We start from the raw sequence: 22,335 nt of genomic DNA on the forward strand, positions 1-22,335 counted from the left end.
TAGCGTCGTTTTGAGGGCAGGAGTTGAAACAGTTTATGTCCAGGATGCGAGGGGTCTGTAAATATTTTCACAGCCCTCTTTTTGATTCTTGCAGTATACAGGTCCTCAATGGAAGGCAGGTTGGTAGCCATTGTTTTTTCCGCACCATCAATTCAAGATGGTGAATACACCCAATATTCCTTCTTCACTCCCTATTTTCCTCACAACAACAACCCTGTGAGGTGGATTTGAGCTGAGAGAAAGTGACTGGCCCAAAGTCCCAAAGTAACTAAAGAGCCTCTCTCAGGAATGGTTTAATATGGGTTTTTCCGGGGTTGGTCTTGATGACCTCAAGGTTCTCTTCCCCCAATGATAACATTTTATACACAGAGGTAAAGGAAACACTTTCCCCTATGGTATTGGGGGCGGGGTGCCTAGTGTGCATAGAACATGGGAGAAAAGAATTGGTTGCATGGAAAGAGATCACGGGACAAAAACATTTTGGGGAATAAGTTGGTTTAACCAACGAATCTTCATGGAGTGTGTTGAGGGATAGACCATGAATTGTGGCTTGAACAAATGCTGGTAGTAACAGTAACAAGTCACTATTTTGACCAATTAAACGCCTTTAGCTCAATGTTTCCCAAGCTTAGGAGTTTGTACGCATGTGGACCAATTCCACGTTGAAGTTCACACATCAAGCTGTTAAGGTCGGGAAATACAACTAGTCCTTGACTTAACAACAGTTCATTTAGTGCAGGCAGGCGTGTCCAAACTTGGCAACTTTTAAGACTTGTGGACTTCAACTCCCAGAATTCCTCAGCCAGCTTTGCTTTAGTGTGTTTGAAGATACAACACTGAAAAAAGGTGACTGATGACCGTTTTTCACACTTAAGGACCATTACAGCATCCCCATGGTCCTGTGATTTACATTTGGATGCTTGACAACTGACTCACAGTTACGACAGTTGCAAGTTCCGGGGGGGGGGGATTTGTCACATGATTCCCCCTTGGCGACCTGACAAGCAAGATCAATGGGGAAGCCAAATTCACTTAACCGTGTGACCTAAGAACTGCAATGATTCACGTAACAAATCCGACGAGAAAAGTCCTAAAATGAGGCAAAAGCTCATTTAACAAATGTCTCACTTAGCAACATAAATTTTGGCCTCAGTTGTGGTCGTAGATTGAGGGCTACCTGTGTGGGCTGCATAAACAGAGGGATAGAATCAAGATCACGTGAAGTGTTAGTGCCACTTTATAATGCCTTGATAAGGCCACACTTGGAATATTGCATCCAGTTTTGGTCGCCACGATGTAAAAAAGATGTTGAGACTCTAGAAAGAGTGCAGAGAAGAGCAACAAAGAGGATTAGGGGACTGGAGGATAAAACATATGAAGAACGGTTGCAGGAACTGGATATGTCTAGTTTAACAAAAAGAAGGACTAGGGGAGACCTGTTAGCAGTGATCCAATATCTCAGGGGTTGCCACAAAGAAGAGGGAGTCGGGCTGTTCTCCAAAGCACCTGAGGGTAGAACAAGAAGCAATGGGTGGAAACTGATCAAGGAAAGAAGCAACTTAGAACTAAGGAGAAATTTGCTGACAGTTAGAATAATTAATAAGTGGAACGACTTGCCTGCAGAAGTTGTGAATGCTCCAACACCGGAAATTTTAAAGAAAATGTTGGATAACCATCTGACTGAGATGGTGCAGGGTTTCCTGCCTGGGCAGGGGGTTGGACTAGAAGGCCTCCAAGGTCCCTTCCAACTCTGTTGTTATGTTATGTTATGTTATGTGTGAAGGTCAGAAGAGTACAAGTAATCCTAGGCTTACAAGCCACATTCATTCAGCAACCATTCCTAGTTAGCGGCATTGAAAAAAACTTTGACTTACAACCGGTTCTCACGCTTAATGACCGTCAGGGCTTCTCCACAATCACTTGATCACAATCTGGGTACCTGGCAACCAACATGAATTTATGACGGTTGCAACGTCATGTGATCGCCGTTTGCAACCTCCCCGGCCAGTTTCCAAACAAGCAAAGTCAACGGGGGGGGCGCTGGATTCACTTAATGACCGTGTGGTTCACTGAACAACTGCAATGGTTTGCTTAACAGTTGGGCCGAAAAGATTGTAAAATCAGGCACGGCTTACCTAACTTAGTTAAATCTTAGTGGATCTAAAGATGTACATCTACATCTTGCTTAGTAATGGAAATGCTGGTCCCGATTGCATCACTAAGACGATGGCTACAATGTACAGTAATGTTTGAAGATATGAAATTAAAATTTAAAATGATATTGGGGCTGCCCGGCTGCCATTTCAGAAAGAAAAGGAGAGAGGGGTAGAAGGAGGGAAGAAAGTAGGTATCATATAGAATCATCTATTGTAACGTCCTTCCTGTCAAAGACTACTTCAGCTTTAATTGCAATAATACTAGAGCAACCAATAGATTTAAACTTAATGTCAACCGCTTTAATCTAGATTGCAGAAAATATGACTTCTGTAACAGAATCATCAGTGCTTGGAATACTTTACCTGACTCTGTGGTCTCTTCCCATAATCCTAAAAGCTTTATCCAAAAACTGTCTACTATTGTCCTCACCCCATTCCTAAGGGGACCATAAGGGGCGTGCATAAGCGCACAAACGTGCCTACCGTTCCTGTCCTATTGTTTTTCTTTTCTTCTTCCTATATATATATATATATATATGCTTATACCTCCTAACATTTACTCATATATATGTTTATATACTATATAATCTTTTTGTATGATGTTGTGACAAAATAAATAAATAAATAAAGGTAGGAAAGAGTAGAGAAGGAGGAGGGGAATAAGAAGGTTAGATAGGGTGGAAGAAGGGAGGAGTGGAGAAGGAGGAGAGGAAGGAGTAAAGTGAAGGAGATGAAGGATCGGAAAGTAGTAGAGGGTAGAGAGGGAGGTTGTGAAGAAAGGAAGTGGCAGTCGGGCAGGCCTGAATCAGTAATAAATAAAAATTAACGATTAATGATGGATAATAGTTTGTACATAAATATGATGTTGGAAAATGGCAATAAAAATTATTTAAACGTAAAAAAAAAAAAAAAAGACGATGGCTACCTGTACTTCTTTAACCTGTAGCTAACAAGCAGTAGAATCTCCGTTATAAATACAGGTAGTCCTCGACTTACGACCAACAACTGAGCCCAACATTTATGTTGCAAAGTGAGAATGTATTGGGTTTTGCTGCATTTTTACCACTTTTCTTGCCACAGCTGTTAAGTAAATCACTGCGGTCCATAAGCTGGTAACCTGGTTGTAAAGTGAATCTGGCTTTTCCCCCATTGACTTTGAAGGTCGCAAAAGGGGATCACGTGACCCAGGGTCTGCAACCATCATAAGAACGAACTGGTTGCTAAGCGTCCTAATTTTGATCACCTGATCATGGGGATCAGTGTTGGGTTTCAGACAGGGGTGAAATCTAAAAATTTTCCCGACCGGTTTCTGTGGGGGTGGCTTAATTGGTGGGCGTGGCTTGGTGGTCAGGTGACTGAATGGGCATGGCCAATAATAATAAATCATAAAAATAATGAAGTATACAAAACTTGGGAGCGCACCGGTCTACCTTCTTTAAAAATAGAGGCATCGGTCTACTAATTGCCCTTTTTTGGGAGCGCACTGGTCTATCTTTAAAAATAGAGGCATCGGTCTACTAATTGCCTTTTTTTGGGAGCGCGCATGTCTACCTTCTTTAAAAATAGAGGCATCGTATGCTTTAGCTGGTTTTAAATACTTTAGGATTAATTTGTTCTATTGATTTATATATTTTATTACTGTTAATTGTTAATTTTTTTTTAAATTTTTTTAAATTTATTTTTTGAAGGATTTTGGTTATGTTAGGAGGAAGTCAGAGCTAGAGAGGGAAAATTGGTATAATAGTTTTGGGGAAAAATTTTCTTAGCATATGTTTGTTTTATTTTTAACTATACCTTGTGCTTGTTCCGGGAAGTCAGGGGGGAGAGGGGAGGGTATTACTGAAGGGAGGGGGGTTGGGGGGAAAGGGGAGAGGAAATTTTTTTTTCTAAAACTTTTTGAATTAAAAAAAAAATAGAGGCATCGGTCTACTAATTGCCTTTTTTTGGGAGCGCGCTGGTCTACCTTCTTTCAAAATAGAGGCACCTGTCTACTAGCCACCTACAGCACTGATCAGTTGTAGTGCGGCCCTTTGAAGCGCCGTGGCAGTCATTTAAGGCCGTTTGCAGCTATATCACCACCGAGAGCTTCAGGGACAGAGAAGAGGAACAGCAAGGCGTGGGCAGTGGGGGGGGGAGAGATTTTTGCTACCGCTTCTCTGAACTACCTGCCCCCATCACTAGCGGATCGTACGATCCGGTCCGAACCGGGAGCATTTCACCCCTGGTTTCAAATTATGTTACTACAGGCTCGCCACGTGCATGCACGATTGCTTTGTGCGTGCACGCCTTCGGTTATTATATTATTATTATTATTATAATTACATTTCTATACCGCACCATCTCCCGAAGGACTCAGGGCAATGTACAGCCAATATTAAAATACACATAACACTATAATATAAATATAATAAATAAACACTATTTAAAAACAATTAAAAGCAAATATTTAGTGGCCGAATAACTAAAACGGTCAAAGACCGATTAAAACCCATTAAAATTTCACTAAAATATGTTCTTAGGCTAGTCCCGCTCAGTGAAATAATAAAGTCTTCAGTTCATGTTTGAAGGCCCGGAGGTCGGGGAGTTGGCGTAACCCCGGAGGTAGCTCGTTCCATAGGGCTGGTGCCGCCACAGAGAAGGCCCTCCCCCTGGGGGCCGCCAACCTACATTGTTTGGTCAACGGCACCCTGAGGAGGCCCGCTCTGTGGGAGCGCACAGGTCGTTGGGAGGCAATCGGTGGCAGAAGGCGGTCTCGCAAATACCCCGGTCCTAAGCCATGGAGCGCTTTAAAGGTGGTAACCAGCACCTTGAATTGCACCCGGAGGGCTACCGGCAGCCAGTGCAGGCCGCGCAGGATGGGTGTTATATGGGAGCAATGCAGTGCCCCCTCTGTCACCCGCGCGGCCGCATTCTGGACTAGTTGGGGCCTCCTGGTGCTCTTCAAGGGGAGCCCCATGTAGAGAGCATTGCAATAATCCAGGCGGGAAGTGACAAGAGCATGAGTGACCGTGCGTAAGGAGTCCCGATCAAGGAAGGGGCGCAACTGGCGAATCAGGTGAACCTGATAAAATGCTCCCCTGGCGACGGCTGTCAAGTGTTCATCTGAGGACAGCCGATCGTTCAGGAGCACGCCTAAGTTGTGCACCCTTCCCCTGGGGGTCAGTATTCCTCCCCCCCCCCCACAGTCAGCGATGGCGTAAGCTGACTGTACCGGGACGCCGGCACCCACAGCCACTCTGTCTTGGAAGGGTTGAGCTGGAGCCTGTTCCTCCCCATCCAGACCCGCAAGGCCTCAAGACACCGGCCCATCACCTCGACGGCTTTGTTGGGGTGGTTCGGGGTGGAAATGTACAGCTGCATATCATCAGCGTACAGATGATAATCTACCCCGAAACCACGGATAACCTCGCCCAGCAGCTTCATATAGATTTTGAACAGGAGAGGCGAGAGAATCGACCCCTGTGGCACCCCACAAGTGAGGTGCCTCGGGGTTGACCTCTGCCCCCCTGCCAACACCGTCTGCGAACAGTCAGAGAGATAGGAGGAGAACCACCAATAAACGGTGCCTCCCACCCCCAATCCCTCCAACCGCCGCAACAGGATACCATGGTCGATGGTATCAAAAGCCGCCGAGAGATCTAACAGGACCAGGACAGAGGAACATCCCCTGTCCCGAGTCCTCCAGAGGTCATCCACCAACGTGACCAAAGCCGTCTCGGTGCTGTACCCGGGTCTGAAACCGGACTGGAACGGGTCCAGATAAACAGTTTCCTCCAGGTGCTGAGGAAGCTGATATGCCACCACACTCTCAACAACCTTTGCCAAAAAGCAAAGGTTGTAGACTGGACGGTAGTTCGCTAATACAGCTGGGTCCAGGGAGGGCTTCTTGAGGAGGGGCCTCACCACCGCCTCTTTCAAGGCGGTGGGGAAAATGCCTCCCAACAAAGAAGCTTTGGTAACTCCTAGGAGCCAGTCTCGTGTAACCTCCTGTGTGGCCAGTACCATCCAGGAGGGACACGGGTCCAATAAACATGTGGTGGGATTCAGCCTATCCAACAGCCTGTCCATGTCATTGGGAGTCACAGGATCAAACTCAGCCCAGATAAAACTCTCAAGACTCGTCCCTGCCAACCCACCCGGATTTTTCCAATCAGTGTCCAGTCCGTCCCAAATCCGAGCGATTTTATCAGACAGATACTGTACAAAATCCTCAGCATGCCCCTGCAAGGGGTCCTCCCGAGCCTCCTGCGTAAGCAGGGAACGAGTCACCCTAAACAGGGTGGCTGGGCGATTATCTGCCGATGCGATGGGAGCGGAAAAATAATTATGTTTCGCCGCTCTAATCGCCACTAGGTAGGTCTGAATATGCGACCTCGCTAGTGTTCGGTCGGGTTCGGAGCAACTGGACCTCCAGGCGCTCTCTAGGCGTGTTTTCCGGTGCTTCATCTCTCTCAGCTCTTCGTTATACCAAGGAGCTGGTCAAGTTCGTCGCCGGGTCAGAGGCCGCAAAGGCACGACACGGTCTAAAGCCCCAGCCGCCACCTCTTCCCAGGCGGCGACCAGTTCCTCAGCCGAGCCATGGGCTAATTCCCTCGGAAACGGCCCAAGCTCCGTCAGGAACCTCTCTGGGTCCATCAGGCGCCTGGGACGGAACCATCGAACTGGTTCCGTCTCCCTGCGGTGCGGTGCAGCGGTTCGAAAGTCTAGCTGAAGGAGCAAATGATCTGATCATGACAAGGGTTTAAATAGTAACTCCCCTAACTCCAGATCATTTAGCCACTGTCCCGAGATGAAAATCAAGTCCAGTGTGTTACCCCCCAGTGTGTTACCCCCTGCCTTCCGTGCATGTGCCCAGCCTCAAAAATATGCCTGAACAGGATGGCATAGAGCTGGGGCGGGTGGATAGGCCCACCCACGATTTCCGCTACCGGTTCTGGCGAACCGGCTGAATACCAACTCTAATGGGGGATGCTGTAAAAAAAAATGTTCCTAAGTCACTTTTTTCAGTACCGTTATAACTCTGGTCACTAAATGAACCGTTGTAAGTCGAGGACTACCTGCATTTCCCCAGTTTTGCATCCTCCCTTATTACAACACATGCAAAATGCTTGGGAGTGCAACTTCCTATTGCTGGGTGAACAACAAATGTGGCACCATGGTCTATTTCGGGATTTCAATTCTGCCTTGGGCGTTGAATATTCCAAGTATTACATTTGTTATGTTGCATATATTTGTATTTTCGTGTTAATTTATTGGCTGTTTGATAACGTTAAATAAATAGCAGCCGGTTTCCCGCACACGGTGTGCTAAAAGAAATGGCTTTTCAGCAAAAATGCACCCGCCATTCCTAAGAAAGTTCTAGGATTATAATTTCTGCCTTTGTCTCCCAACTCTTAAAATAGAAAAAAATAACAGAGTTGGAAGGGACCTTGGAGGTCTTCTAGTCCAACCCCCTGCCCAGGCAGGAAACCCTACACCATTTCAGACAAATGGTTATCCAATCTCTTCTTAAAAACTTCCAGTGTTGGAGCATTCACAACTTCTGCAGGCAAGTCGTTCCACTGATTAATTGTTCTAACTGTCAGGAAATTTCTCCTTAGTTCTAGGTTGCTTCTCTCCTTGATTAGTTTCCACCCATTGCTTCTTGTTCTACCCTCAGGTGCTTTGGAGAATAGCTTGACTCCCTCTTCTTTGTGGCAACCCCTGAGATATTCCCATTATACAGTTAGTCCTTGACTTACAACCATTGGTTCCCCCCATCATTCAAAGTTAACAACGACACTGAAAAAAAGTGACAACCGTTTTTCACACTCACAACTGTTGCAGCATCCCCATGGGGACATGATCAAAAGTCAGACACTTGGCAACTCATATTTATGACGGTTGCAGTGTCCCGGGGTCATGTGATAAACAAAAACAACGGGGAAGCTGAATTCACTTAACAAACGTGTTTCTAACTTAACTGCAGTGATTCTGTGGCAAGAAACATCGTACAATCAGGCAAAATTCACTTAGCAGCTGTCTTGCTTAGCAATGGAAATTTGGGCTTCAATTGTGGTCGTAAGTTGAGGACCACCTGCATAATTATGTACCTCCTGAGTCCCTCGGGAGATAGGGCGGTATATAAATATGATTAAATAAATAAATTAAATAAATACCTAGAACACAGAGCTCAGTAACATTATCAGAATTGCAGAAATGTATTTTATTTTATTATTTCATTATTTTTCTGCCCTTATCATTTTTATAAATAATTAAAAGTGGCGAACATATCTAATATTCCTTTCTTCTCCTATTATCCCCACAAACAGCAACAACCCCAAGGCTCTGTTTTAGGCCCAGTACTCTTCAACATTTTCATCAATGACTTGGACGAGGGGATAGATGGGGAACTCATCAAATTTGCAGATGACACCAAGCTGGCAGGAATAGCCAACACTCCGGAAGATAGGCTCAAGATACAGAAAGATCTTGACAGACTTGAACATTGGGCGCTATCTAACAAAATGAAATTCAGTGGTGAAAAAAGTAAGGTTCTACATTTAGGCCAAAAAAATAAAATGCACAGGTACAGCGTATGTGGTACCTCGCTCAATAGCAGTAACTGTGAGGGGGATTAGATGAGGGAATAGAAGGGGAATTTACCAAATTTGCAGATGATACTAAACTGGCAGGAATAGCTAACACCCTAGAAGATAGGCTCAAGATCCAGATGGGTCTCTACAGACTTGAACCCTGGGCCCTATTTAACAAAATGAAATTCAGTGTAGAGAAAAGTAAAGTCTTACACTTAGGTAAGAAAAACAGAAAGTACCCATATAAACTGGGTGAAACCAAACTTAATACAGTGACTGTGAGAGGGATCTTGGAGTCTTAGGGGACAACCAGGTAACTATGAGCTAGCAGTGTACAGCGGCAGCCAAAAAAGCCAATGCAATCCTAAACTGCATTAACAGAGGGATACAATCAAGATCAAGTGAGGTATTAATACCATTCTATAAAGCCTTAGTAAGACCCCACCTAGAGTACTGCATCCAGTTTTGGTCACCACACTATAAAAAAGATGTTGAGACTCTAGAAAGAGTGCAGAGAAGAGCAACCAAGATGATTAGGAGACTGGAGGCTAAAACATACAATGAACGGTTGCAGGAACTGGGCCTGGCTACTCTAGTGAAGAGAAGGACCAGGGGAGACATGATAGCAGTCTTCCAATATTTGAGGGGTTGCCACCGAAAGGAGTGTGTGGGGGGGGTCAAGCTATTTTCCAAAGCACCTGAAGTCCAGAGAAGGAATAATGGATGGAAACTGACCAAGGAGAGATTCAACCTGAAAATAAGGAGAAATTTTCTGACAGTGAGAACAATCAACCAATGGAACAGAAGTTGCCTTCGGAAGTTGTGGGAGCTTCATCACTGGAGGCTTTCAAGAAAAGATTGGACTGCCATTTGTCAGAAATGGTGTAGGGGCTCCTGCTTGGGGAGGGGGGGTTGGACTAGATGACCTATTAGGTCCCTTCTAATTCTGTTAATCTGTTAAACTGTCCTAGTGGATGATCACTTAAATATGAGCCAGCAGTGTGGTGCAGCTGCCAAAATAGCCAACACAAGTCTAGGCTGCATAAACAGAAGGACAGAATCAAGATCACGTGACGTGTTAATACCACTTTATAAGGCCTTGGTAAGGCCAAACTTGGAATATTGCATTCAGTTTTGGTCGCCACGATGTAAAAAAGATGCTGAGACTCTAGAAAGAGTGCAGAGAAGTGCAACACAGATGATTAGGGGACTGGAGGCTAAAACATATGAAGAACGGTTGCAGGAACTGGGTAGGTCTAGTCTTATGAAAAGAAGGACTAGGGGAGACATGATAGCAGTCTTATGATATCTCAGCGGCTGCCACAAAGAACGGGGAGTCAAACTATACTTCCAAAGCAGCTGAAGGCAGGACAAGAAGCAATGGGTGGAAATTAATCAAGGAGAGAAGCAACTGAGAGCTAAGGAGAAATTTCCTGACAGGTAGGACTAGAATTCACTTCTCCCCGTGATTGGCCAAGTCACCCAGCTGGCGTTCATGCCTAAAGTGGGACTAGAACTCCCGGTCTCCTGGTGATTGGCCTAGCGTTACCCAATCATCTTTCATGGCTAAGGCAGAACTAAAACTCACTGTCTCCTGTGGTTGTCACCCATCTGGCTTTCGTGCCTGAGATGGAGCTAGAATTCACCATCTCTTGGTTTCTAGGCCAGCACTTCATCACTAGAGCAAACTGGCTCTGAACTGGATTTGTGCAAAGAAGTCCCGGGGCACAAGTTGTCACCTGCTCCTTGGATCCAAAATGTCTCCCAAATGACGCACTGGCCCCAAAGGGAACATTACAACTATCAGATCTAAAGGGGGAGGGGCATCTAAAGATGATGATGATGATGATGATTATTATTATTATTATTATTATTATTATTATTATTATTATTATTATTATTAATTGAATTTCTAGACTGCCCTTCTCCCGAAGGACTCAGGGCGGTGTACAGCCAGGCTAAAAAACATACACAATATACAATTTAAAAACTAGATTAAGAAACTTATTACACAATTGGCCGAAAAATTAAAATATTTAAAATCTAAAAACCCCAATTTAAAACATAAATAGAATTTAAAATTTAAAAACTAAACAATTTAAAAAGCTTAAGCTAGCCCCGTGTGAATAAACAAATATGTTTTCAATTCGCGGCGAAAGGTCCGAAGGTCAGGTATTTGGCGTAAACCAGGGGGAAGTTCGTTCCAGAGAGTAGGAGCCCTTGCTGCTTTTATATCCTGTGGGGTATGACTCCATGACTCAGCACTTCCTAGGCCTGCCCCACCCCTGCTTCTGTTGTTCCCGCCTCTCCTGCCTACGAAACCTAGGGTCCAGCCAGGCCTGATTGCCATCAGCTGGGTCTGGAGGTGTGCCCAGGGGGGGGAAAGAGTCAGGGGACGGAGGCCTTGTTATCTCTTCCAGCTGGCCTGCCTCTGGCTCCTGGAGCTGAGCCAGGGAAGCTGGTGCTCCCGAGGTAAGTCCTGACGGCCCTTCCCCGTCACTTTCCGAGTCACTTTCTGGCAGGGGCCCCGGCTCAGGGGGGCGCAGACACAACAGTCTTTTCCGGATTATGATCCAGACTCATGCAGCCCCCAGACCCTCCAAGAAGACCTTAAGAGCATCACCTAGTCAAGCCAGTGTTCAGATACACTGCTGGGTTATCACCAAGGTTTAGATGGTGCCCGACTCAAAACGGATGGACCACAATCAGTGGTGGGTTTCAGCAGGTTCTGACCAGTTCTGGAGAACCGGTAGCGGAAATTTTGAGTAGTTTGGATAACCGGTAGTAAAAATTCTGACTGGCCCCACCCCCATCTACTCTCTGCCTCCCAAATCCCAGCTGATTGGGAGGAAATGGGGATTTTGGAGTAACCTTCCCTTGGAGTGGGGAGGGAATGGAGATTTTACAGTATCCTTCCCCTGCCATGCCCACAAAGCCATGCCCACAAAGTCAAACCGCACCCACAAAGCCACGCCGAACCGGTAGTAAAAATCTTTTAAACCCACCACTGACCACAATCACACCCAGTGGCCTCCTATAGAGCAGGGGTCTCCAACCTTGGCAACTTTCAGACTTGTGGACTTCAACTCCCAGAATTCCTCAGCCAGCAAAGCTGGGAGTTAAAGTCCACAAGTCTGAAAGTTGCCAAGGTTGGAGACCCCTGCTATAGAATTTCAACAGCACAGGTGGCAGCACTGGGCCCTTGAAGTCACAACAGCAAAAATCTCACCCTTTCACACCCTTTCTTCTCGGGGTGTGGAATTTTTATTTTTTTTTCTTCAGAGAATGACTTCAGTGCCAAAGAGGGAGGAGAAACCCCTGGCGTGTGATCTCGGCCATTTTCACAGGTTTTTTTGGAGCTGCCCCCACAAACCAAGGTGTTGGCTTGGGGTGCCACAGAGTACAGAGATCAGGTCGAGTGAAAAGAACCTGAGGTGGGAAGCCCGGCTGAGGAAGACGGATCTCCCCCCCCACAACTCTCTCTCTTATGACGCTAGAAGAGGGTGGAGGGGTTTCATGTGTGAAACCCCGAATGCTGGCGTCTTCTCCAGGGGAGCTGCTCAGTCCTTGCGTCATTTTCTTCTCTCTCTCTCTCTCTCTCCTTCCTGCCCACCTGCCTTTCTCTCTTCTCCTTATTTCTTCCTCCCTCCCTCTCTCCTTCCCATTTCCTTCCTCTCTCCTATTTCCTTCCTTCCCATTTTGTGCCTGCCTTCCTACCTGTCTTTCTCTCGTTCTCCTTCTCCCTCCTTCCCTCCCTCCTTCCCATTTCCTTCCTCCCTTCCTTCCCTCCTTCCCATTTCATTTGTTCCTCTCCCATTTCCTTCCTTCCCTTTCCTCCCTCTCTCCCATTTCCTCCCTCCCTCCCTTCCCATTTCATTTGTTCCTCTCCCATTTCCTTCCCTTTCCTCCCACCCTCTTCTCCCTCCCATTTCCTTCTTCCTTCCCTCCTTCCCTCCCTCCCTCCCTTCCTTCCCATTTCATTTGTTCCTCTCCCATTTCCTTCTTCACCTTCCTTCCTTCCTTCCTTCCTTCCTTCCCTCCTTCCCATTTCATTTGTTCCTCTCCCATTTCCTTCCCTTTCATCCCACCCTCTCCTCCCTCCCATTTCCTTCTTCCTTCCCTCCTTCCCTCCCTCCCTCCCTTCCCATTTCATTTGTTCCTCTCCCATTTCCTTCTTCCCCTTTCCTCCCTCTTTCTCCTTCCTTCCTTCTTCCCTCCCTCCCTTCCTTCCTTCCCTCCTTCCCATTTCATTTTTTCCTCTCCCATTTCCTTCCCTTTCCTCCCTCCTTCTCCTCCCTCCCTCCCATTTCCTTCTTCCTTCCCTCCTTCCCTCCCTCCCTTCCCATTTCATTTGTTCCTCTCCCATTTCCTTCCCTTTCTTCCCTCCTTCTTCCTTCCTTCCTTCCTTCCTTCCCTTCCTTCCTTCCGTCCCTCCCTCCGTCCCTCCCTTCCCTCCTTCCCATTTCATTTGTTCCTCTCCCATTTCCTTCCTTCCCTTTCCTCCCTTCCTCTCTTCCCTCCCTCCCATTTCCTTCCTTCCTTCCATTACATTGCAATGATTATCTCTCCCTCTCTCTTTCCCCTTCCCTCCCTTTCTCTCTCTGCCTCCCTTCCTCCCTCTCCCTCTCCCTCCCTCTCCCCATCCTCCCTCCCTCCTTCTCCTCCCTTTCTCCCTCCCTCCTCCCTTTCTCTCCTCCTCCCTCCTCCTCCCTCTCTCCCTCTCCCTCCCTCTCCCCATCCTCCCTCCCTCTCTCTCCCTTCCTTTCTCTCTTTCCCCCTTTCCCCTTCTCTCTCTTCCCCATCCCTTCCTTTCTCTGTCTCTCCCTCCCTCTCCCTCCCTTTCTCTCTCTCTCTCCTCCTTCCTCTATCCCCTCCCTCTCCTTCTCCTCCTCTCTCCCTCTCTCTCCTTCCTTTCTCTCTCTCTCCTTCCTCTATCCCCTCCCTCCTCCCTTTCTCCCTTTCTCTGTCTCCTCCTCTCCTTCTCTCTCCCCATCCCTCCTTTCTCTCTCCTCCTCCCTCTCCCCTTTCTCCTCTCCCTCCCTCCTTTCTCTCTCCCCATCCCTTCCTTTCTCTCTCTCTCCCTCCTCTCCCCTTTCTCCTCTCTCCCTCTCTCTCTCCTCCTTCCTCCCTCTCTCCTTCCTCTCCCTTCCCCTCTCCCTCCCGCCCTTTCTCTCTCTCCCTCTCCCTTTCTCTCTCCCCATCCCTTCCTTCCTTTCTCTCCTCCCTTCCCCTTTTCTCTCCCTCCCTCCTCCTCTCCCCTTTCCCTCTTCCTCCCTCCCTCCCTTTCTCTCTCTCCCCAATCTCCCTTCTCTCTCCCCCATCCCTTCCTCTCTCCTCCTCCTCTCCCCTTTCTCCTCTCCTCCCTCCCTTTCTCTTTCTCTCTCTCTCCCTCCCTCCCTTCTTCTCTCTCGCCTTTTACCACCCGGAAGTGTTTGGAGTCGCCCCCAAACGTGCCCCCTCCGTGCTTTACCGGGCTGCGACTCTTTCAACAGCTTTCACCCGCTGCCGATCCGCGGGAACAGCTGTCTGTCTCCCTCCCCTCCCCTTTCCCCCCCATCCCGCGGGCTCTCAATACCCTCCGCACACCCCAACCAAGCCCGGCCGGTCGTGTGAACGTCGCGGGGGTGGGGGCTGCTTCTTTTGCGACCCCGGGGAACCCCCTCCTCCTCCTCCCCGTTCCCTCTTTCTCTCCCCCCCCCCCCACCCAGCCCCATTTCTCGCGCGGCGGCGCTGCAGTTCCGCGTCCGTCCAGGCGGCGTCGCTGCGGAGCGTCCGCCTTTTGTGGTCCTGATGCTGCGAGCGCCACTTCGCCTCCCTCTGCATCTCTGGTCGCCGCCCGCAGCTCCCGTCTCCGCGCCGCCCGCAGCATCCTCCTCCTCCCGTGTGGCGCCCGCCCGCCCGGCCGCGTCGGGACCCGGGGCATGGCCAGACTGCCGGCCAGCGAGCCCAGGCGGCCGGCGCAGCCCCAGCAGCAGCCTCCCCGCGCCTCCCCCATGAGCGGCGGCGCCGACCCGGAGGGCATGAAGGATCTGGATGCCATCAAGCTGTTCGTGGGCCAGATCCCCCGCAACCTGGAGGAGAGGGATCTCAAGCCCCTCTTCGAGCAGTTCGGCCAGATCTACGAGCTCACCGTGCTCAAGGACCGCTACACCGGCATGCACAAAGGTAAGGCGACGGGCATCCCCCCCACACATCTCTTTCACCCCCCCCTCCTCCTCCCCAGGTCGGCCCTCTCCTCTTCCACCCCGCCTGGATTTCCTACCTTTCCGCCCGGCCTTTGCTCCCCAAATCTGTCCCATGAAACGGGATGGACTACAAAGCCCATATTAGGATGGGAGCTGTAGTCCGAGACAATTGGGGGGGGGAGGGGAGGAGCCCCAGGTTGGAGAGCAGGCATTCTCCGCCTCCCGGTGCTCTCTGCCCAACCCCCACCCCACCCCTCGCTTCCCCCTCTTCAGTTGGGTTTCCTGCATCCCTTTTTTTAGCATCTCCTGGGTGTTTCTCCATCTTTTTTTGTCACCCTCCCTTTCACATTTCTCATTTCCTCTCGATTCGTTCTCCCAACCGTTCCTTCCTTTCATTCTGGCCGCCCCGGCTTGCGCTCAACACACATCTGTGCACACACCCGCACATGTGCGTTTTCCTCCCTCACACACAAACACACACCTTCCCACCTTCTCCTTTTTTTTTGCTGTCTGCCCAACTGTCCTATCCACTTTTCCTGCAACCAAACAACCACCCCCTTCTCTTTCCAGCCATTTTATTTCAGGTTTTCCCCTACCCCGTGGTCAGCTCTTGGGGTTGCACCATGACATAGTCAGAGTCCAAGCCCACTCACACGAAGACACACACACACACACACAAACTCTGGACTCCAGGCCTGATACTCTATTTCCCACACACACCATGATTTTCAGAATCTGGGAAGGCCCTGTGTCTGGTATCAGCTGGGCTATTCTACTGTCTGCAAATGAAATTGAAAACGAAAGAGGGCCCTAGATCTCATATCAGCTAAGCTTCCTTCTTTCTCTCCCCATAACCATCTCCTTGTGGAGGTTTATAAAGGAGAGGGACTCAAGCACCTGAAGGCAGGACAAGAAGCAATGGATGAATAATCAAGGAGAGAAGCAACCTAGAACTAAGGAGGAATAGTGGCAGGAAATTGGTATGTCTAGTCTAAGGAAGAGAAGGACTGGTGTGTGTGTGGGTGTGGGTGTGACATGATAGCAGTCTTCCAATATCTAAGGGGCTGCCACAAAGTAGAGGGGGGGGGTTTCAACTTATTCTCCAAAGCGGATGGAAAGTAATCAAGAAGCGATCCATTCTAGAAGTAAAGAGAAATTTCCTGACAGTGAGAACAATTAACCAGTGGGATGACTTGCCTTCAGAGGTTGTTGGTGTTCCATCACCGGAAGTTTTTTAAGAAGAGATTGGACAACCATTTGTCTGAAATCTATAGGGTTTCCTGCTTGAGCAGAGGGTTGGATTAGAAGACCTCCAAGGTCCCTTTGAATTCTGTTATTCTGTTGTTATCCAGAGGCCTTTCTCACAACACTTCTGTCCAGTGGTGGGATTCAAGTAATTTAACAACCGGTTCTCTGCCCTAATGATTTGTTCCAACAACCAGTTCGCCAACCTGCTCAGAAAGTTAACAACCGGTTCTCCCGAAGTGGTGCGAACTGGCTGAATCCCACCACTGCTTCTGTCTCAACCTCTTTGGTCATCTTCACATTATTATTTTTTAATCCCTGCATCCAAATTCCATCTCTCATCTTCCTTTCGCCCCATCACTGCTGCCAACCTGTCTCATTTTATGTGTTTTTCCCACTCTGCGGGCCACTCCCTTCCAACTCTCTCCTGTATTTCAATGTGTTTTTAAAAGTAATAATAATAATAATAATAATAATAATAATAATAATAATAATAATAATAATAATAATAATAAAAAATTACAAAATTACAAAAAAACCTGGAAGGCCTGTGAAAGCAGAGGGAATGTGGTTGCATTTAAAAAATATTTTCGCATTCAGGAAACAAACGCAAATTTGGAAAAGGGATTTTGGTCGCTTAACCTAGTTGATCTGAGCTAAATACAAGTGCTTTTTTTTTTTTAAAATCAGCTTTAAGAAAACAAAATCCTAATGGAGATTCAGGTCTTAAGGCAACTTTTTGGGCTTGGCTTGTCCACAAAAAAGAAATTAGAAAATGCCTAACTTGATTTGGTTGGTGTGTCATCAACACGCAAACAAAAGAGGAACACTACATATTCGTTTATTTTAGAAAAACACAAATCTTTTCTTGAGTGGTGTTTTGTATTATATAATAATAATAATAATAATAATAATAATAATAATAATAATAATAATAATAATAATAATAATAATAATAATAATAATAATAATAATAATAATAAAAATAAAAATAATAATAAAAAAGTGTGGATAGTCGACATTGCTATACCTGGTGATAGCAGAATCGATGAGAAACAACTTGAAAAAGACACAGATATCAAGATTTGAGAAGCAAATTGCAGAGAATCTGGCATAAACCAGTGCAGGTGGTTCCAGTGGTACTCGGCACACTGGGAGCTGTGCCTAAAGACCTAGGCAAGCACTTAAAAGCAATTGGCGCTGACAAGATCACCATTGGTCAGCTGCAGAAGGCCACCTTACTGGGATCTGCTCGCATAATCCGCCGATACATCACACAGTCCTAAACGCTTGGGAAGTGTTTGACCAGTGATCTGTGATACGAAATCCAGCATAGTTCTCTTGTTTGCTGTGTATACTGTCATTTTGTGTAAATAAAATAATAATAATAATAATAACAACAACAACAACGACAATAATAATAATAATAACAACAACAGAGTTGGAAGGGACCTTGGAGGTCTTCTAGTCCAACCCCCTGCCCAGGCAGGAAACCCTACACCATTTCAGACAAATGGTTATCCAACATTTTCTTAAAAATTTCCAGTGTTGGAGCATTCACAACTTCTGCAGGCAAGTTGTTGATTAATTGTTCTAACTGTCAGGAAATTTCTCCTTAGTTCTAAGTTGCTTCTTTCTTTGATCAGTTTCCACCCATTGCTTCTTGTTCTACCCTCAGGTGCTTTGGAGAACAGCCCGACTCCTTCTTCTTTGGGGCAGCCCCTGAGATATTAGAACACTGCTATCATGTCTCCCCTAGTCCTTCTTTTCATTAAACTAGACATACCCAGTTCCTGCAACCATTCTTCATATGTTTTAGCCTCCAGTCCCCTAATCATCTTCGTTGCTCGTCTCTCCACTCTTTCTAGAGTCCAATGAATTACAAGTAAAACTCATTTTCAAAGTGAGAGCACATCCCACATTCTTTGAAAAGCCTTTGAAAACCACACAGGTAGACGTCGACTTACAACAGTTCATTTAGTGATTGTTCGAAGTTACCACTAGCACTGAAGAAAAGTGACCTATGACTGTTTTTCACACTTACGTCCATTGCAGCATCCCCACAGTCACGTGATCACACATGTAGGACGGTTGCAAGGTCCCAAGGTCACATGATCCCCTTTTGCAAACCTCTGACAAGTAAAGTCAATGGGGAACCCAGATTCCCTTATGAAGTCTGCTGACTCCCTCTTTAAGTTCCTTATGCCTTAAGTTTCATATGTTGGGGTGGCACCAAAGAACCACCCCAACACCTGGAACTTACCCCTACACCTGGAACTCGCCCCTAGAGCCTTAGGACTAGAAACGGCCTTGGAGGTCTTCTAGTCCAACCCCCTGCCCAGGCAGGAAACCCTACACCATTTCAGACAAATGATTATCCAACATTTTCTTAAAAATTTCCAGTGTTGGAGCATTCACAACTTCTGCAGGCAAGTTGTTCCACTTATTGACTGTTTTAACTGTCAGGAAATTTCTCCTTAGTTCTAAGTTGCTTCTCTCCTTGATTAGTTTCCACCCATTGCTTCTTGTTCTACCCTCAGGTGCTTTGGAGAACAGGCCGACTCCCTCTTCTTTGTGGTAACCCCTGAGATATTGGAACCCTGCTATCATGTCTCCCCTAGTCCTGCTTTTCATTAAACTAGACATACCCAGTTCCTGCAACCGTTCTTCATATGTTTTAGCCTCCAGTCCCCTAATCATCTTGGTTGCTCGTCTCTCCACTCTTTCTAGAGTCCAATGAATTACAAGTAAAACTCATTTTCAAAGTGAGAGTACATCCCATGTTCTTTGAAAAGCCTTTGAAAACCACATAGGTAGACGTCGACTTACAACAGTTCATTTAGTGATTGTTTGAAGTTACCACTAGCACTGAAGAAAAGTGACCTATGACTGTTTTTCACACTTACGTCCATTGCAGCATTCCTACAGTCACGTGATCACACATGTAGGACGGTTGCAGGGTCCCAAGGTCACATGATCCCCTTTTGCGAACCTCTGACAAGTAAAGTCAATGGGGAACCCAGATTCCCTTATGAAGTCTGCTGGCTCCCTCTTTAAGTTCCTTATGCCTTAAGTTCCAGATGTTGGGGTGGCACCAAAGAACCACCCCAACACCTGGAACTTACCCCTACACCTGGAACTCGCCCCTAGAGCCTTAGGACTAGAAACGGCCTTGGAGGTCTTCTAGTCCAACCCTCTTCCCAAGGCACGAGTCCTCACACTATCCTGGACAAATGAATGTCCAATCTTTTTCTTGGAAATTCCCCAGCAATGGGGCACCTGAAGATGGCCTTCTGGCCAACTTCTCACCTGCAAGAGGCTGGTCACCCTGAATGGCTTAAAGGTGCTCCTAGTCATAAATCAAAGACTGAGCCCATTGAATATCAACTGTTGGGCAGTGAAGAATGGAATGGAATGGAATGGAATGGAATGGAATGGAATGGAATGGAATGGAATGGAATGGAATGGAATGGAATAGAATAGAATAGAATAGAATCTGGAAAGAACCTTGTGTTGTGGTCACAACACCTTGGAGGTCTTCTAGTCCAGGGGTCTCCAACCTTGGTCCCTTTAAGACTTGTGGACTTCAACTCCCAGAGTCTCTGGGAGTTGAAGTCCACAAGTCTTAGGAACCAAAGTTGGAGACCCCTGCTCTAGTCCAACCCCCTGTTCAAGCAGAAGACCCTACCATTTCACACAGGTAGCGGTCCAGTCTCTTCTTAAAAAGCTCCACTTATGGAGCATCCATAATTTCTGGATGCAAGCTGTTCCACTGGTTAATGGTTCTCATTGTCAAGAAATTTCTCCTCAGTTCTAAGTTGCTTCTCTCCTTGATTAGTTTCCATCCGTTGCTTCTTGTCCTGCCTTCAGGTCCTTTGGAAAATAATTTGACTCCCTTTTCTTTGGGGCAGCCCCTCAAACACTGGTAGACTGCTATCATGTCACCCCTAGTCCTTCTTTTCTCTAGATAGCCATACCCAATGCTTGCAACTGCTCTTGGTACGTTTCAGTCTCCAGGCCTTTCATCATCTTAGTCGCTCTTCTCTCCACTTTTTTTTTTTAACATCTTTTTTGTAATGTGGTGACCAAAAATTGAAGAAGACCCAAATAAATAAATGCTAAAGACAGGAGTGTCCAAACTTGGCCCCTTGTAAGAGTGGTGGACTTCAACTCCCAGTATTCCCCAGCCAGCATGAGCTATGAATATGAGCAAGTTGCTGGCTGGGGAATTCTGGGAGTTGAAGTCCACCACTCTTCAAGGGGCCAAGTTTGGACATCCCTGGCTAAAGGGGATATTTTTTTTTAATTTATTTACATTTAATCTTTATTCTCCGAAGACTCAGGGCGGTTTACAGTGTATAAGGCAATAGTCTCATTCTATTTGTATATTTACAAAGTCAACTTATTGCCCCCCCAACAATCTGGGTCCTCATTTTACCTACTTTATAAAGGATGGAAGGCTGAGTCAACCTTGGGCCGGGCTTAAACCTGCAGTAATTGCAGGCTGCTGTGTTTTAATAACAGGCTTCTTACAGCCTGAGCTACCATGGCCCATTTTGAAATTATATCTTCAAAATAATGTAAAGAGCAGCCCAAGTAAGAGGGAGAATGCTGAAATGGTAAAAAGGGCCCAAATAGAGGGAAAATGTGATCCATTTTTGCATGAATGCACTTTTAAAGGTGTGTGTTTTGTAGAAGTGTTTTAAAGCTCCATCCGAAAATCACTTGATTTATTTATTTGTATCCGTCCTTCGGTATTTTTACAAATAACATATCCAACTTAAGCCTTCCTCCTCCTCCTTTCACCAACTGGCTCCTTCTTTCTAGCCTGGCGCTTTAACCACTGGACAAAACTGTCTCTTCTTTTATTATTAAGATGTTTGCTAAGTTAAGCGTAAGTGTGTTATATTGACACAAGCCAGGGTGTTTTGTTTACCTGGGTGTGGTAAGCTTAAGAATCCGGTGTGAACTCAGCCAGGTTATTGGCCGAAAGTTACCCAGGTGGCTTTTATGCAGAAGGCAAGACTAGAACTCACAATCTCCCAGTGATTGGCTCAGAAACCCAGTTGGCTTTCATGGTTAAAATAGGACCAGAATTCACAGTTTTCCAGTTTCTAGCCTGGTGCCTTAAATGTGTTATATATAGACATAGTCATGGTGTTTTGTTAAGCAGAAGCATTTCAGCCAGTAAGCTACTCTAACCAACAATCATGGTTAATTTAATTTTTATTTTTTCCTTGTACGTTTTTAATTCTTTTCCTCAATCAAGGAGAGAAGCAACTTAGAACTAAGGAGAAATTTCCTGACAGTTAGAACAATTAATCAGTGGAACAACTTGCCTCCAGAAGTTGTAAATGTTCAACACTGGAAATTTTTAAGAAAATGTTGGATAGACATTTGTCTGAAATGATGTAGGGTTTCCTGCCTGGGCAGGGGGTTGGACTAGAAGACCTCCAAGGTCCCTTCCAACTCTGTTATTAGTATTATTTTACGCTTTTATTATGTGCTTTTATTACGACGTTGCAAACCTCCGGGGGACGGGTGATGCAGAAATGGAATAAATGTATATATATCTAAAAGAAATCCACACGATTTAGCTATCGCCGCATCCTGCAGCAAGGAGTTCCGCCGGCTGATTTTGTACCCTGACTTCGAAGAGAATTAATTATTTGGTTCTCTGGGAGGGGCAGGAAAATTATTTCCGGCTTTGGAAGTCAGGATTGCAGCTGTTAATTTTGCCACCTTCTCCCTGGCGCTTCAAAACCTAAATTTGGCCCACCATCCTGGTTCATCGACCGACGCTCATATTCAGAAGTCCCAGTTGGGTGCAATAAATCCCCCAGGAGTGGGTTGAACAGCTGGGAAGTGCCAAAATACGTGGTAGGTGGGCTGATTTTGCCTTGCGAATTCTGCAGACTTGTTTTGTGGTGTGTGTGTGTGTGTGTGAGAGAGAGAGAGAGAGAGACAGAGAGAGCGAGTGAGTGAGTACACGCAGAGCTGAAATCATGAGTAATTTCTCCTCTGGAGAATTCCTGTCTGCTATTCACAATTTTCTTTGAATTCTTCCCAAACCCAGCAGAATAGTGGAAGGAAATTATGCAGAGGGCCCGGGGAGGGTGGGGGGGAGGGTGTTGTGTCAAAACTCTAAAGGTCAGCTTGATGGCTTCCCCCCCC

The 22,335-nt window shown here is 46.5% G+C and overlaps 1 protein-coding gene across 1 annotated transcript in view; it reads left to right on the top strand.

Moving 5' to 3' along the window:
* The first annotated feature begins 14,751 nt into the window (after window positions 1-14,751).
* Window positions 14,752-22,335, top strand: part of CELF5 (CUGBP Elav-like family member 5) — a 113,446-nt gene continuing 105,862 nt past the window's right edge. The window contains exon 1 of the mRNA XM_058163574.1: window positions 14,752-14,896. Coding sequence (XP_058019557.1) covers window positions 14,752-14,896 — 145 coding nt within the window. The remainder of the gene's footprint in view (window positions 14,897-22,335) is intronic.

The sequence above is a fragment of the Ahaetulla prasina genome, chromosome 1, assembly GCF_028640845.1.
Source record: "Ahaetulla prasina isolate Xishuangbanna chromosome 1, ASM2864084v1, whole genome shotgun sequence".
NCBI classification, from domain to species: Eukaryota; Metazoa; Chordata; class Lepidosauria; order Squamata; family Colubridae; genus Ahaetulla; species Ahaetulla prasina.